Source organism: Sceloporus occidentalis, unplaced genomic scaffold, assembly GCF_023333645.1.
Source record: "Sceloporus occidentalis isolate IW3139 unplaced genomic scaffold, rSceOcc1.0.p SCAF_3, whole genome shotgun sequence".
Lineage (NCBI taxonomy): Eukaryota > Metazoa > Chordata > Lepidosauria > Squamata > Phrynosomatidae > Sceloporus > Sceloporus occidentalis.
The window spans coordinates 65,081,056-65,099,189 of record NW_028316983.1 but is presented as its reverse complement, the minus strand read 5'-3'; the positions used below and the strand labels follow the sequence as shown (position 1 = coordinate 65,099,189).

The window sequence follows — 18,134 nt, the reverse complement described above, 5'->3', positions numbered from 1 at the left end:
ATCAGCCCAAGCTTTATAGATTATATCAAAGCCCTTGAACTGTATAGTTCATGAAAAATTATGGCTATCTTTTAAATATGTGTGCCACAACATTTGTTTATATGGTGCATAATCTGTACACAGGACAAGTAACTACTGTCAGCTCAGAATATGGAGAAACAGAATGGTTTCCAATTGGCTATGGGGTCAGGCAAGGCAGCCTTTTATCACCTTATCTGTTTAACTTGTATGCTGAATATATAATACTTAAAGCAGGTTTAAACTTGGAGGAAGGAAGTGTGAAAAACTGGAGAAAGGAACATTAACAATTTAAGATATGCAGATGACACCATACTATTGGCAGAAAACAGCACAGACTTGGAACGACTACTGAAGGAAGTCAAGGGAAAAAGTGCATAAGCAGGTTTACAGTTGAACATTAAGAAACAAAATAATGACCACAGATGATTTACATAACTTTAAAGCAGATGATAAAAACATTAACATAGTTCAAGATTTTCCATACCTTGGTTCAGTCATTTATCAGAATGGAGACTACAGTCAAGAAATCAGAAGAAGACTAAGACTTGGAAGGACAGCTATGAGGGAACTAGACAATATCCTGAAGTGGAATGTATTGTTGAATGCTACAGTTAGGACAAAATAATATTAATGTTAGACCTAAAATATTTCAAGCCTTAGCTAGAAGAGATGTCTCCAGAAGGTGGTGCTGTTTCCTTTGCCTTAAGATAGATGCTAGCTTGTGTGTTATCTATGGAGGTCTGGTTGTAGCAACACCTGCTGAAATTCCCTCTTTTATACAGCTACTAAAGGGACAGGAATCAACTCCAGTTTTCACTGTGGCAACCCAGTGAACCCATCATCTTCAGCATGAATTCATGACTGAATGAATACATGACCTGCTTTGGCAGCACATGCAGATGATACTGTTTCATGCAGATTACTTTTCACAGTATGCTCAGTCTGCCACCTTGAGATGTGCACAATGTTAAATCTTCTATTATTTATATATTATTAAATGAATTTATTATTTGTAGTTGCTATGGTTGATTTCGACCTATGATGGCCTTATGAATGAGAAAATGGCAAGGAGACACTCTCCTTCTTTTGGGGATAGAAACAAACACAAATACACATACAGTGTAAGTATTAAAAACACAGAACAATACTAAATTAACTATATCCCATCACATAGGATTACATTATAAACATAACCTTCAGCAGAATTCACTGAAGTTGAGAACATTGTCCAAAACACACAACCATTGAGTATAAAAAGAACAGATTCTACAGTTTTAGAGAGACAAAATGAGAGGGGGGAGGGGAGGGAAGGAGAGAGAGAGAGAGAGAAGAAAAGAAATAGCTTATGACATGTGTTGGGATCAGTCCAGGGACATCTGATACAATAGGTCTACCTGAGGGAGGATGTCTACCTGTATGAATTTTGGGGAAAACATAGAAGAGCAGGGTCCTGGGGTATGTTTTTATTAGAAAGTCGCTTTCCTAATCTAAATATACTAGAGAATTATTGTAGTATAATGTATGTATGTACATGATGTTTTTTTTAAAATACTATGTCATGAATGGGCTGAGTAACCACCTGGATAGATTGCATCATTATATTTGTTTCTAGCCCCTGAATAAAGCCTTTTCTCATTTAGGCTTTTAACACAAATAAATAGTTGACCATCTCTAAGCATGTGGAGATTGTCTCTTACCATTTTCTGCTTTTAACATGCTTTTCTCTTCACAACCTATGAATGAGCAACCTCCATGAGTCCCAGTCATCAGTGGCCCTGGTCAGGACTTACAAACTTAGTAAGGTGGCTTTCTTAATTGAATCTGTTTACTGCAGGGGTAGGCAACCTATGGCCCACGGGCCAGATCCGGCCTGGCGAGGCCTTGGGACCGGCCCCAGCCCAGTCCTGCCGCCGATTGCCGCTGGGGCCTTTGGCCTATCAGGAGGCAGGCAAGGGGGGGCAATTGTCTATAGAAGCCTCAGAAACATGCATTTATATTAACATTTTTTTAAAGATCAGCAAATTTTTCCACGTGTCCTCCATTTTTTTTAAAAAAAGTATCCTCCATTTGAAAATTTTGTCCTACCTTTGTCCCGGTTTATTTATTTATTTTTCTTTTTAAATTATTTAATTATTTATTTTTTGGCTTCGGCCCCCCAGTTGTCTGAGGGACAGCAACCCAGCCCCTGGCTCAAAAAGGTTGCCTACCCCTGGTTTACTGCCTTCCACTTTTGTGGGCATTATCGTCTTTTTTTCAATGGGTCATGTTATCTCATGATATGTCCAAAGTACAATAGCTTCATTATCATCATCTTGACTTCTAAATATGTTATATCCTACCCTATATCCAAGGATCTCAGAGCAGTGTGCAATAAAATTCATTTTAAAAGTTTTAATATTTTTAAAAAACAAAACACTTTGAAAAGATTTTAAACTATGCTTTACAATTTGACAAGTTAAATCAAGGCTGTTTAAATTCACCTTATATTGTTTCAGACAATTTAAAATCAGGCTCATGTACAAATTTAGATGAAACCCATCAGTCTCCAAAAGCTTTATTAAAAATATGTCTTTTTACTTGGTGCCATGGTGACACCTCAGTGTCCGTGCCACTTGTGCCTCCAAATGAAGGGTGCTACACAGTAAAGGTACCACAGCAGAGAAGGCCCTTTATTCTGATGCTAGTTGAAAACACAAGGCCACTGGTCTAATTTCTGTGGTTATGACTGGTGAAGACAAAATGTGACCATAAGCCTGAAGAACACATCAGACTGAGAACAATAATATGTTCTTAGCACACTTTGCTTTGCTGCTTTTAATCTTCTGCAACCTCATGTTTTGCATATTAGAAATTCTGGCTTTGCAAAATTTACACTCCAGTCCCATTCTTTTCAGATCACTCATACCTTACACTGATTTTTCTTGCAGCCTTCCATACACATCCAAGGTCTGCAAATACACAACAGTCAGTGATAGAGTCCCATGGGATCCCCATGCTCACACAGAGCAGAACAGTGATCATACCTTTGCCACAATGCTAGAATATTCTGTACTATAATACACAATGCTGTCAAACACCCAACAACTGAAAAATAACAGGCAATACAAAATAATACTGAAGTATCATGAGCTCTAACAGTTAGGTTTTTCCAGATGCCTTGACACCATGCTGCCATATCATCCTATTTGACAAAAAAGAAAGGTAGGAGCTGGAGAAGGAAGAAACACCCATATGTCTGATAACAATGCAAATCAGAAATACGATGGACGTGATGGAAAGCAAATCCATGCAGCTTATGAAAATGCACTTTTAAAAAGCAACTGCACCAATTCAGTGTAGTTTAAGTTTCAAGAGGTATTCAAGCATGAAAATAGCGGTTATGAGGGAAATGTATATGCAGAATGAGAAAACGCAAACACCTGTGTATGAATCGCACCTTGAAATATAATTATTTGGTCTGAATTCTCAAATTGACACCGGCATCTTACCTCTTTTTGAATACCAAGGAAATGTTGTATTTCCTGTTCCTTGATACTCAGAACGTTCTTCATCTCCATATTATACAACTGACTCCTGGTTTTACTCTGCAATAGCAAGTGTGATAATATTTTAATAAATAATAATAATAACAACAACATTTATTTATACCCTGCCTCTCCATTAAGATCAAGGTGGCTTACAATATTAAAACATTAAAATACAACGTCCCAGAAACCCTCCACCCACCATAACCAATAAATCATAATCGTAAACAATAACAATAAAACAATACCATTAAAATTATTAAAACAGACAAGACAGGGTAGTCAATGGGAGCAACTGGGATGCTAATGTGGGAAGGCCTTTTGTAAGAGATCCATCTTGATCCCCTTTTTAAAGCTGTCAAGATTGGTAATATGATGGGTCTCCTCTGGCAGACCATTCCATAACTTGGGAGCAGCAGAAGAGAAGGTCCTCTGGGTAACCGCAGCCAACTTAACCTTACAGAGTCAATCAGTGAGGAATTTTACACACATTTTGTTTGTTTGTTTGTTTGTTTGTTTAATAAACAAATTTATTTATCCTAAATTGGACCCAAGGTGGCTCACAAAAGATACTTTAAAAACAGTGCAGTTTTTAAAAAACAGAATTAAAGCATCACATTAATATAACAGATTAAAAATATAAAATAATGAAAAACATACAGCGAGCCCTTGGTATCTGCAGGGATTTGGTTCCAGGACCACCACACCACACACACACACACACACACACACACACGTGGTGACCAAAATCTATGCTCAAGTCCCATTAAATACAATTGTATAGTAAAATGGTATCCCTTATATAGAACGGAATGATCAAGGTTTACTTTCTGGAATTTATATTTTTAAAGAAATTTCAAGCCGTGGATGGTTAAATCCATGGATAAAGACTCCATGGATACAGAGGTCCAACTATACAGTACTAAGTTAAAAATACAAAACCATTTCAAAATACACAAAAGCAAACACCCTAATAAAAAGTCTCTCTTATTAGAAGCCTGCTTGAAAAGTTTCCCCCTGAGGATCTTATATTTCTGGCAGGTTTGTATGAGTCCTATTTACTTTTAAATCAGGCTATAAACTGGGCCTGTAACAAAATGTTGCAACATTAAATGCTCAAAATACTAGCCAGCCTGCCATGCCATTTTCCAGGATATTCTTCTCATGTCATTTTTTTTAAGTCTCTCTTTCTGTGTCCCACAGAAACATACTTGCAGAGAGATCCAAATCGCTGAGAGTTACAGGCTCTGTCTCGCCCCAACTGTCTCGATCCAGATCCCTGGGGTACATTCTGAGGACAAATCCACTCCATGTCTTTTCCTGCTCAAACAAGGAACTCGTCCTCATGAAGAAGAGATAGTTCAGTCCTTGAAATTATTCCCCACCTGTATACAAGCTCTTAAACAGAGCTGGCAATGGTTTTTTTTGGGGGGAGGGGGTAGAGGTTGGACTACAACTCTCAAAAATCCCTTGCCAGCATGTCTACTAACCATTCTGGTTGGTGAATTTAGGGAGTGGCAGTCCAGAGAAGTAACTTTCTCAGGCTCTCAATGGCCTTCCTAGAGAATTCCTAGAGAAATATGGAGTTCTCTTTTCTCCTTCTCCTTCTCCTTCACTTCTCATGCTGCTGATGAGATATGTGAGATATCTCATCCTAGAGTACTGTATATACTCATGTATAAGTCTAGAAGTTTTAGGCAAAACTTAGACCCCCCCCAAAAAAAAAAAAAAAAACCTGAGTCGACCTATCCACGGGTCAATCTAAGTATTGTACTTCCACTCTTATTTTAACAAGAAATTGTCACCTGGCGAAAGGCAAGAGCATAACCTCTCTTGGAATCATTGACTCTATTCTCTCATCCAGCCAACCTTTAATATAAGCACAAACATGCCTGATGGAATTTTGAAAGTTTTTTGGCACTGTTTTCGGTTGCTTCATCCTTTAGACCCTTTCTTCCAGCCTCTAAACTTTACCCTTAACTTATCCACGGGTCATGTCACAATCCATAATTTTGGTCTCAAAACCTGCCCTCGACTTATACATGAAGTCAACTCATAATCGAGTATATAGGGTAATTATTCAGTATAATAACCATAATGTGCTGTTATGGTTATTTAAATAGTGTGTAATCCACCCTGAGTTTTTGGAAAATAGCAGGATTTTTTTAAAAAAGCAAAAGCCCAGCACACTCCTTCCCATAAATCCTGAGAATTAAGCGTGACCCAGCCATGCACCTACCTCATACTGCAGCCTTTGTTTCTCCCTCTCTATCTGCTGTTCCATTTCCTCATATAACTGTTGTACCTCTTTGTTATGATCAGCAACTCGCCTAGCACAGATGATGAAATGAGAAAGCTTTGGTTTGTCTGTACATCAGATAATCTGCTGTTAAACTTGTATGGTGTTGCTGGTAGCGCCTTTATTACAATACCGGCTCCTAAATATGTGTACATCTTATTTGTCCTTTTAAATTGATGTGTGTTTTAACCGACATTGTTTGTCTGTTAATTGTTGTTGTCCCATGCCTCAATCCATGCAGAGAGGTGGCAAATAAATAAATAAATAAATAAAAATAATTAAACTGCTCAGCAGCTAGTTTTGTAGGAAAAGGGCTACTTTGATCAACAGATTGATGAGAGAAGGTTGGACAACAGGCACATCCCTTTGCTGCAGCTGTTCACCACTGCTTCTACACTCCTCTCTCATCTCTGGATAGGCAACTGGGAGGGCCAGATACCACTCCTCAGAGGAACAGAATTGGCTCCAAGGACCCCTCTTTACTAGTCTCAACCATGTGCCCATCTACATTAGGTAGTAGGTCTCCAAGATTTACACTTTAAGATTATAATTCTTAACCAGAGATACCAGGAATTGAATTTGGGGCCTTCTGTAGGTAAATCTTAGCATCCGAATGGTACGCCCTTCCAAATCTTGGCAAAGTTAGTTTTCTGAATTATAATTCCCAGAATCCCCCAGTCAACATGACGTTTCTGCCTTGGGTCCTAAACTCTGTTTCACAGAACCCTGTTTTCCTATTCTGGAAGACAGCACTGCTCATGCAGTAAAGTAACTCCACTTTACATTCCATGACTTACATTTCCAGCATTAACTGTAGCATTTCTTTTGCATGCTTAGCTTCCTTAATCAAGTGTGTCATTTTAGCCAAGAACTCCTTTAGGTTTCCCAGCAGACCTGTTTCATCTTTCCGGAGCTGCACCCAGATCCTCCAGATCTCTGACTGGCTGTAAGAGAAAGAATTTTATGTTTTCTCCTTTCTGAATGTTCTTTCCAAATGCTGATTAATGGATTGCTCATTTAGAATATGGTTCAACTATTCATTAGTGCAGGAACCAGCATGGATATCCTATGGGCTGATTAGTCCATGGGGTAAAGTTCACTCAAACTGCAATACAGTATAGAGTAGAGCTAAAACAGAAGGAAGAGCAGGATCTCTCAGTGGAAGTCTGGATGATTTGCACTAGGTCAAAAGGGTTTCTGACTCCCGGTTGTCAGAATAGCAATATCAACAATGAGCTGCCAAAAAAAAAAAAAGGCTTGGAGGAAAACCATGTATGGATTTTTTTTGTGCATGGCATAGGACTTCAAAGCTTGGTACTGGCTCACAGTTTCCAAGAAAGAGCATGAGTTCAGAAACACACTGTTCCTTAATTCTTAATGCATTTTAGCAGCCCCAGCTCTGGTTGATACATCTTAAGAAAATACAAAAAAAAAAAAAAACAAAAAACACCAAAGTAGATTCCATAGGCCTTAGGAGATTGCTTTCAAGGGGTCATTCCTGCTTTCAAGGCCCTTATATTTACTGCTGACAATGAAGATGAAGAAGAAGATGAAGATGAAGAACAAGAAGGCAAAAAACCCTTCTGAGCTAGTGCCTTTCCCCCAGAATTTTGGCTCAGCTTAGCCATCAGACCTAAGGCTGCTGGCACACTGCACATTCATGCAGTTTGATACCACTTTAATTGTCATGGCTCCATCCTGTGGAATCCTGGAATTTGTAGTTTGTTGTGTTACCAGAGCTCTCTGACAGCGAAGGCTAAATATCTCACAAAACAACAAATCTCAGAATTCCATCACATTGAGCCATGGTGGTTAAAGCAGTGTCGAACTATGTTAATTCTACAGCGTAGATGCAGTCTCAGTCATCAAATCCACTCTTGTTCAGAGCCTGAAAAATTTTCTTCAGTGAGAATCACATCATCCATGCTGGCCTGGGATTTGCTTGGAGTTGTATGTTGAAAAAGTAATTTTTTGAAGTTCTACTTCCCCCCCTCCCCCCATGTACTCTCATTCCTGCTATATCTGGATCCATCTGTAATATTCAGTATAAAAAGGGCATAAAGTTAGCACATCCTTACTCTTCAAAGAGAGTGTCAGCTCCCAGATTGTTTATGAAAGCCTTGAAGTATTTTCGCTCCTCCATATTAGCTTCCACTAATGGCAGGTTTGCAGGAATCCTTGCAGAAACTGCTTTCCTCTTCCTGTGCTCCTGTGTCACCATCTGTGAGCTCAGAAAATGCCCTGCCATGGAGACAACCAAAGTCACACCACTGGACAGACACGGCACAAAACAGATCAATCTGTGCCAATATTTGGCTGCTAAAACCGAACAACAGGGCTTTTAGACTATAATTTCCCAAATCTTGGAAATTCTGGGAATTGTGATGCAAAAAGTAAAATTCTAGTTTCTCTTGAATAACTACCTGTGACTAGTCAACAACTCGAGAGCTAGTGTGGCTTAGTGGCTTGAGTGTTGGACTACAACTCTGGAGGCCAGGGTTCGATTCCCAACTGGGAATGAAACCAACAGTGACATTGGGCAAGTCACATGCTCCCAGCCTCAGCGGGCGGCAAAGGCAAACCTCCTCTACACAAGAAAACCCCATGATAGGTTCATCTTAGAGTTGCCATAAGTTGGAAACAACTTGAAGGCACACAACAACAACATGAACAACCTGCTGAGACAAGGCATCTTGCCACGAGTGACACAAGGCAATTTGCTGCCTGCAACAGAGAAGCAAATATCACTGTCTGCCAAAATCAAAGCTCCTATTTAGACTAGTCAAGTTATTTTGGCAACTGAGAAAGAAAATCTTAAAAGTTCCTCTCCCTTTCCTGGCAGTAAGCATTGTTGTCATTGTTAACTGCTTTCAAGTTGACCCCGACTCATGGTGACCTTGTGGATGAGACATCTCCAAGACCTCATAGTCTCCATTGCTCTGCTTAGGTCCTGTAAATTCAAACCTGTCCGTAATCTCCCAGATTGAGACTAGTCATCAGTCATGCAGTCTTCCTCTCTTTCTACTGCCTTCTGCTTTTCCTAGAATTATTGTCTTTTCTAATGAGTCAAAATACATTCATTTAATGAAAAGATGATTAACAACTTACTGCCTTTTAAAGACATACCTAAAATCTGATGCCTGAAGTGGTCACCTCACTGTGGTAGAGCTGGCCCTGCACTGAGCAGTCACCAGCTACATAGGACTCTGCTGCTCCAGGCAGACTATTAAAACAAGTGTGGATGGCACAGGACAGGAATCATTGCTGCAAACGTCTGTATTTTCTAAAGGCACTTTCCCTCTCACTTCTGCTTTTGCATTCCTGTACCTACAGAAAGCAACATCTAGGAGCAGAACATGGAAATGCTACTTTTTTGGACTACTGTTCCCTGAATCCTCCCAGTGGTTCCCAGACTTTGGTCAATTCAGGTTTTTTGGACGTCAATTCCCAAAAGTGCCAGCCAACTTGGCCAGCTGTCAGGATTCCTGGGAACTAAAGTCCCAAATATTTGGAGGACCAAAGCTTGGAAATCACTGAGTCCTCTGGCCTGTATGGCCAGAGGTAGTACAACTACCCAGTTTAGACGTTTTTCTTTTCATTTTTGATCTGGGGGGGGGGGGGCTTCTAGATAGACAGTTCCCATCCTAGCATTACCAAACAAAAGGCACTATGTAATGGTTCTGTCTTTTCTCCTTAGACTTCCAGGAACAAACATTTTAAAAAGAAAGATGAGGCGGGGAAACATGGGAAGATTACAAGTGGGCCATTACAACTTGGGGACAGTGAATGAACCTGGATGATGGCACAATAACTTATATATAACTAAACAATAACTGGGGGAAACATTACTTGGGAATTGCAATCTATACATGATCACTCAGGGGTCATTCAGATGTCATGGGGGGGCAGAACAATGCAAATAACCTCACTCATGCATTCCAGGGTTAAGTGGGTTTTTTGGCAGCCCACCCCAAAAACTTAATCAGGTGCATTTAGGATGCACATGAACAACAAAGATTCAACCCGGATTCATTCTGGATTATATATGGGGCTCACTCACAAGTAGGCATACTTAAAGTCACCCTTACAGATTTGCACAGACAGTTAAACTAGTGTAGCACACTAAGCAAAGGCACAGGCAATCTCCAAATGTTTTGGACTACAACTCCCACCAGCCCTAGCCAGAATGGCCAATGATAAGAGGTATGGGGGCTGTTTTCCAAAGCATCTGGAGGGCATAGGTTTCCTGCTCCAGTGTTAACCCAGTGCATACTGAGCCCTGCCATGAAGTCTTCAGTGGTTATATAGCCTTCGTTGTCAGCATCAAGGCCATCAAAGAGAAGCTCCAACTCTTCTGTACTCCAAGGTACATCTCCTTCCAGTTTCTGAAAGAAGACAAATGTGAAATAAGGGTTGGAAAGAAATTTTATGAGACCAACAGTCTCAGATAGGCTTGCCAGATTAGGACTATCCCAAATCAGGATTATTCTATGAGGCTTCAAATACCTAAGAGCTAGGAATGATCCTTTGTGATGTCACAGTGGATAGGTCCTAGTGATGTTGCAAGGGTGAGGTTACAAGACAAATCTTGGTGGTTTAAATTATCTTATATATAAGGCCACAAATGCACAGAAGATGTCATTCAAATAAAAAAACAGTAACACATGAAAAAAAATATGTATTCTGATACATACATATACATACACACGTTTCAAAGCAGCACTTTCACCTTGGCATTCTTCCCCCTAACACATGAAGGGCAATGGGTTGAGGAAGGCTGAATTAGGACAATAGCCACTTAAATAATACTGGCAGAGGAGTCAGTTTTCCCCCTTTACAGTATTATCTCATGGAGATCAAAGCCAAGATCAAGATGCTTCCCATGTCACACTGCTCACTGATTATTTAAGCAGAAATTTGAAAAGTTACTTTCTTAAACTGTAATATGTTGGCTGGAGAACTCAAAAAGTAACATTTCCAAGCTCAACACTTCTGCCTTGTAACTCCTTGAATCACATTAAACCCAGCATTTGATCTATGAAAGCAGATTACCTTGTCCAGCAATTTACCTGCATATCCTCTCGTGTAATAAAACCTTTCTTGCTTTCATCTTGATCTTGGAAGATGTCCTGAATTTTTTCCATGATTTCAAAATGGAATGGCTCATTCTCTGAGATAGGATATGTTTGCACGTTTCCCTCCATGCTTCTTGCTTGCTTCCAGCGATTTGATCCAAACTTCCTGCCTCTAGTTGGCCTTCTCAGCTGATCCATGGCCCTGCCAAAGGCTTGCTCCATTCTTTAGAAAGACAATAGGAAGGGCACAGTGCTTCTTAATATCCTCCTTGAGATCAAATGAATTTGATTAACAAGAGACTTCTCATATTATTTATTATATTTGATTGCACAAACATTACCCTGACAGTTAACGTGAACTAATGGGGTCTGTAAGAATTATAAAGCAAGATATATTTGTTGGTATTGTTGCTGTTGTTTTAGTTGTTGTTGTGTGCCTTCAAGTAGTTTCCAATTTAGGACAACTCTAAGACGACTCTATTACAGGGTTTCCTGTGGTTACCAGAAGTCATATATTAAATAGTTAAGTTTTATTGGAGATGTGTACATGACTGTGTTCTCCATAATATATTCCATGTGCATAGCCTATTTTCCAAAAAAAGGATTTAGTCTTCAAAACATCCATATAAAATTAATATTATAGATCACAGAATCATAGATCCTATGTGCACTGGATGAGTGCAGCAGTGCAGGGTAGTTCACATGCACCAGCCAGGCTGAGACTGTATCATCATGGCTGGCCCATCCCCTCACTCCCAGATCTGCAGCTACCACTGGTGTACCTGCAGGAGCTCTGTGGAGGGTGGGCTCACCTGTGCAACCAATGAAAAGACAGGACAGAGAGACATCTCAATCACATGGTGGGACCCTCCAGAGGATCAATCCAGGTCTGATTCAGCTGTTTGCAAACCACAAAACCTTGCACTAACCCCATGGTTTCAGGAAAACACCAAGACTTCCCACAACTTTGCCAGTGATGGGGCAAAGTCAGATTAATAAGGAAAGCCCGTGATATTTCACTGGAAGTCACCATGTATTGTGGAGACATCATCAATGTTGGGTTGGGAACATGGTGCAGGCAAAGCCATAAAGCTGGAAGAGACTATAAGAGTCGCCTAGTCTATTTCTGCTGTGCAGGAATACACAGTTGAGAACTTATCATCCCACGTCTGTTTAAAGACCTCAAGACTAGGAAACTCCACCACCTGCTGAAGCAGTTGATTCCATTATCAAACAGCTCTTCCCTTCAGGGTACTTTAGGTGGAATCTCCTTTTTTGCAATTTGAATCCATTTGTTCATGGCTTTAGTCTCTGGAGGAGCCAAAAGAAAAAGAAAAAAAGCCCCAAGCTGGTTCAGTCTTCCATATCACATCCCTTTAGCTATTTCAAGATGGTCATCATGTCACCTCTCAGGCTCCACTTCTCAGAGCTAAATTTACCCTGCTCGCTAAGCTGAACATCATAGGGATGTATAAAGTTATAAGAGACATTAGAGATCATTGAGTTGCTCAGTGTAGAATATAACATGAAGGATGCACTTAAAGCATCTCACGTTTGCATGACACAGCCACAGGACAGGACAGCCAACCCTCTCTCAAAAGTGCCTCTATAACCTAATGAGTAATCAAATAAATCAAGTGAAGGAATAGGTTGTAAAGGAAATGCTGCATTGTCGTCTTTTTTTTTAATGCCAATATACTTGAATTAATGAAGTAGAGGTGTTGCTGGGAATTACTTCTTTAATAGAAAATTTGGTACCAGAGGAAGGAATAACACAGAATGAACAGGGATAGGTTCCTATACCACAAAAAGATGAAAAGAAATTCAGCATGCTTCAGAAAACTTTGCATCCAAAAACAGACAACATGTACATGTGAAATGAAACATGGTCAGATAAGCCTTGCAGAAGTAAAGAAAATTTTGAATCATTGCTAGACCACTTGAAAGCCTCTTCCAAAATGTATCAAAACAATGTTTATTTTTTTCTTTCATTAACATCTGCTTTTATGCTTTTCAGTTTGGTGACCAAACTTATAGGTCTATGCTTCTCTAACATGAGGGGGGGGGGGAGCAGCTTAGGCAGGTTTATCTGCTGTCCCCTTTTCTCTCTGTTTTGGTGCTTAACATGATCTGTAAGGGAATCTGGAGGCAGCTGCTGTTTACCTTGCCTGTTGTAGGCAGCCCCACACAGCTACAACAGGATCAACTAGAGCAGAATCCCATTATTATTACCCAGGTCAAACTTTTATTGTATTGATTACTGCAAACATACTGCTGCAACCTGCCAGTAAAAATCCTGTGTTTCTCCAGCCCTCCTTCGCCATCTTCCCAATGCTAATAAAAACTTACAATGACACAGAGGACAAGGAAATAAAATGCAGGCTGGGAGGACATAAAATGACAGTGGAAAAGGGAGCTTCTTTGTCAGAGGCTTTTGTTAACTGAACTGTGCCTGTATAGAGTCATTCCTCCATATCCACAGATTTTTTAATCATGAATTCAAGCATCCACAGTTTGAAAATATTTTTAAAAATATATAAATTCCAAAAAGCATACCTTGATTTTGCTATTTTATACAGTGGACCCTTGTTATACGCTGGAGTTTGGTTCCATGATCCTCCATGGATAACAAAATCCGTGGATGCTCAAGTCCCATTAAATAAAATGACATAGCAAAATGGTGTCCCTTATAAAAAATGGAAAATCAAGGTTTGATATTTGTACTTTCTTTGAACATTTTCAAACCGTGGATGCTTGAATCTGTATATAAAATTCCGGGTATAAGAAGGGCTGACTGTATACCATTTCATAATGTCATTGTATTGAATGGGACTTCAGCATCCATGGATGTTAGAGCAAAAGATGGGTTATTAGACCCAGGAACACACAATGCAAATTTTATGGTTATATGGGTTATGGATCCAGGTAAATTGGTTGTATACAGATTGCCTAACAACTATTGTGCTGCACTGACTCTAGTGCAGGGATCTCTGTCTCCTTTGAACAGCTGCCTAGTGAGCAGAAATTCTGCATGTGATTCTTCTTCTCCCTGGAATGGAGATGTGGCAAAGGAAAAAGAAGAAACTTATTATATGAAATTCTTCATGCTGGTGTGAAGACAGACTTTTAGAAGGAACTTCAACTACTGATCAATTTTTCCACAATTAAACTTGACTCCAACATAAAGAAAAGCCTTTCAGCCAAGCAGAGTGTTAATTACTTCTTTGTTTTTAATTTAAAACAGACTGTTAAGGATGTCAGAATCCCAAACATGATCTGGATAAAAGCAACAACTGACATTCAGCGCTAGCCAAATTGTCAAGAACACTTACCATTCAGCAGCACCTTAGGGTGTTTCAGTTGCTGCAAAATGCAGGACAACTCCCTGTATAGTTCTCTTTATTTTTCAAGCGGAAGTTGGCACAACAGTAGAAAAGGAAGAAGACTGTGACTGTGGGTTGATTTCATCAACCTGACGAAGGCAGACCTCCCTCTTTCCTTCTTGCTCAACTTATCTTTCAGTTATGGACTGAGCCAAAACTGTATGTTCTATGAATCCTGTTTACCCTGCAGAGTTTTCTTGAAAATCATTCATGTTCCCTGGCTATAAGAAAAGAATTGTGTATTGACAGGTTTTGTAGCAGATGCACATTAGACCAGCTCTGAACATGTGTCTTTATTGCAGAGCCAAATATTTCACATGTGAAGATGAATCCAGTGGAAATTTCCTCCCTCCATTTTACAAACGTAAAGCAAGTTTAGGTCACACCATGTTAAATTAGTTTAGAAAACTCTGACATAGATACAGAAGTATGTCTCCATTAATGTAGTAACTCTCGTCATCTTGATATCAGATATCCTGCTGTGATGTAAACCTGTATCCAAGGTTTTGGTTAAGGAATTTGCCTCAAACCTAACTTGATTCTGAGATGGCTATCAAAAACAATTGTCTTTGCTCCAGCTATCACCTTTCGGGGTAAACATACCTAACTGCCTAATTACCCATTTTTCCTTCCTTTCAGCTGGTTGATGTTATCTGTATATTGATTACAAATTTGCCAGGTAACAATGGATCAACACGTAATTGTGTTCCAAGTAACACCCTACATCAGTTATGCATTCTACATGCTCATTTTTTCCATGGACAGCCACTGCCTCACTTTCTGCACCTCATGCCCATTCCTGTTTCTCTAACTTTGGAATACTAGATGTGTTCTCTACCCACCTGTGCCACTTTGCATTGAGAGAGGCTGTACTTGGCAGAGTTCCTTCTTCTATATAGGTTTCCTGCTTGTTTCCATTCTTCTTCTCAATCATACTCTTTTCCTGCTTTCCCCATTCATTCCTGATCTCTTTGTTATGTGGCTTCAATTTATGGCAACCCTATCATGGGGTTTTCTTGGTAAGATTTATTCAGAGAAGGTTTACATTGCCTTCTTCTAAGTCTGGAAAAGTGTGATTTGCATAAGCTCACCCAAAGGATCTCCATGACTGAGCAGGATTTAGACCCTTGTCTCCCAAAGTCCTAGTCCCAACACTCAAATCACTTCACCATGTTGGCTCTCTCCAAGCAGCTGGCTCTTGATCTCTTCTTGTTGTTGTCATCAAATTATTTCTGACTTATGGTGATGCCCAGGGGTGTCAAGAACGGGGTGCAGGGGTGCGTGGTCTACACTGGGTGACACTCTAATTGGGGTGATGGCACTGTTCCCCAAACATTAAAAACATAGGGTGAGGTGTGACTCAGTGGGTGGAGGAGACAACTCATTTTCCTCACAGTCACTATCAGTGAGCAAGGTGAGTGTCTCCTTCTCCACCCACTGAGCCACAGTGGTCATAGACTCCTTCCCTTTCTCCACCTCCCATTCCTGCCTGGCCAGCAGCCTTTCCAGAAGAGGCTGCTGCATGGGTGGGAAAGTAGGCAGAGGAAGGAAAGGCAGTGAGGAGGAGGAAGCAGCATAAACATGGAGTTGTTGCTTCTCCCACTGCTGCTACTGCCTATCTCTTTGGTGCCCCAGAGATGAGCAGTGGCAGAATCATGGATTTAATCCCACTCCCACTCACTGTTGATAGCCCATCTCTTCAAGGTCAGCAGCACCCCAGAGAGACAGGCAGTGGCAGTAGCAGAAATATGGAGTCACTGCCACTGCCCACTGCTGATAGCCCAATTCTTCAGGGTTCACTGGCGCTCCAAAGAGATGGATAATAGCAGCAGCAGCAGGAACATCATTATTGGTTTCATTATTATTGTGGAAAATAATTTGGTTGGGAGTGGTGTTAAAACAATGATCCACGGTGTGTTTCAACATGCCATTATCTATCACAGGATTTTGGGGGGCTGAGAATGTGTGTCTCACCCACAGTCACCCTGTGGGTTTCCATAGCCAAGCGGGGAATTGAACCCTAATCTCAAGAGTCGTAGACTCAAACCACAATGCCACACTGGTTCTTAGTTTCCTATTATTCCTAGCCTCTATCTTCATTTAGCTTCTTTGTCTGTATAACTGATCCATTTCCTGGACGTTAAGCATATTCCCTACTCAAAAATTTCTTTCACTTCTATAAAAGAAATGAAAAGTTTTGTAAATATGTTGTAGTTGCACTCTAATGTTAAAATGGTTTGTGAACATTCTGGAAAACACTGCAGCTAGAGAGCATTTGCTGTTACAGTAGCAGTTCATTTTAAGTCATCACAAGAGAAATTGTTAGATGGAAAGAAAAAATGCTGGCTTTGACAGGTAGTATTTTAATACCATGCATTTCAGTATATATCCTTTTTTGATGGTGCATTCTAGCTGTTCATAACACAACAAGGAAACTGTGGTCTGAAACAGACGGACAGATGGGCAGACAGGTGCAGCTTCTGGATGTTCCAGGAGTGTGGCGTTTAGATGACGCATGCCCACGAGCACCTGGAAGCCACCCTGGCAGCCCAAAAAGGAACAGATCTTTCCGTTTGGGACCACAGCAAGAGGCACCTTTGGAGTTGTGGTGTATGTTCATTGCAGCCCCAGGGCAATTTGGCTTCTGGCCACTCCTGGATGCCTGTCTGCTTCACCCCTGTATTTCCATTATCTGTGACAGGGGTGGGCAGAAGGTAGATTTCTTGATGAAATTCCCATATACCCAGTCACCCTAATTATGTTGTTGTTTATCTTCAGGTTGTTTCTGACTTATAGTGACCCTAAGACAAACCTATCACAGGGGTTTCTTGGCAAGTTTTGTTCAATTTGCCATTGTCTTCCTCTGAGAGAGTGACTTGCCTAAAGCCATTCAGTGGGTTTCCATGGCCAAGATGGGATTCAAACACTGGCCTCCTCGAGTCCTAGTCCAGCTTTCAAACCATGAAATGAAGCTTGAGGAAATCAAAGATGGATTTCTAGATTAAAGGACTGAGACCTCTGTTCAGTTTGTTGTTGTTAACTGCCTTGAAGTCAATCTGAACCCATGGTGACCCTGTGAATGAGACATCTCCAAGACTACCTCTCCTCCACTGCTCTGCTTAATTCCTGCAAATTCATTCCCTTGACCTCCATCCATCTAGCATGTGGCCTTCCTCACTTTCTACTTCCCTTTACCTTTCCAAGCATTATTGTTTTTTCTAAGAGTCCTCATAATATGTCCGAAATATGACAGCCTGAATTTTGTCATTTTGGCTTCCAGGGAGATTTCTGGCTTGATCTGCTCTAGGACTCATTTGTTTTGTCATTTTGGCTGTCCACAGAACCCTCAGCACTCTTCTCCAGCACCACATCTCAAATGAATTTATTTTTTTCCTATCTTAACTGTCCAGTTCTCACATCCATACATGGTAATAGGGGATACAATGGCTTGTATGATTTTACCTTTTGTGTTCAGTTGTATATCTTTGCATTTTAGGATCTTTCCTAATCCTTTCATAGCTGCCCTCTCCATTCTTAATTTTCTTCTGACTTCCTGGCTGCAGTCCCTGTTCCTGTCTATGGTTGATCCCAGGTATGAAAATTCTTTTACTATTTCTATTTCCTCATTGTCTAGGTTGAATTTGTTTAGATTCTCTGAGTCATTATTTTTGTTTTATGCTCAACAGTAGGCCTGCCTTTGCACTTTCTTCCTTGATTTTTCTCAGTACTCAGACCAAATTCCTAGACTCAGAATACTATCATTCTAAGTGCATGACTTTTGCACTAGGTTCCAAGGTGATGGATCTCAAGCTTACAGATTTTTTTTTAAGTG

At 40.3% G+C, this 18,134-nt stretch overlaps 1 protein-coding gene across 1 annotated transcript in view; it reads right to left on the bottom strand.

Moving 5' to 3' along the window:
- RAB44 (RAB44, member RAS oncogene family) overlaps nt 1-11,141 on the bottom strand; it is a 33,475-nt gene extending 22,334 nt beyond the window's left edge. Inside the window, exons 1-6 of the mRNA XM_089518610.1 lie at nt 10,914-11,141; nt 10,118-10,229; nt 7,923-8,085; nt 6,642-6,788; nt 5,785-5,875; nt 3,510-3,605 (exon numbers count right to left, since the gene is read on the bottom strand). Of these exons, the coding sequence (XP_089374736.1) occupies nt 3,510-3,605; nt 5,785-5,875; nt 6,642-6,788; nt 7,923-8,085; nt 10,118-10,229; nt 10,914-11,141 (837 nt within the window). The remainder of the gene's footprint in view (nt 1-3,509; nt 3,606-5,784; nt 5,876-6,641; nt 6,789-7,922; nt 8,086-10,117; nt 10,230-10,913) is intronic.
- Nucleotides 11,142-18,134: the final 6,993 nt, after the last annotated feature.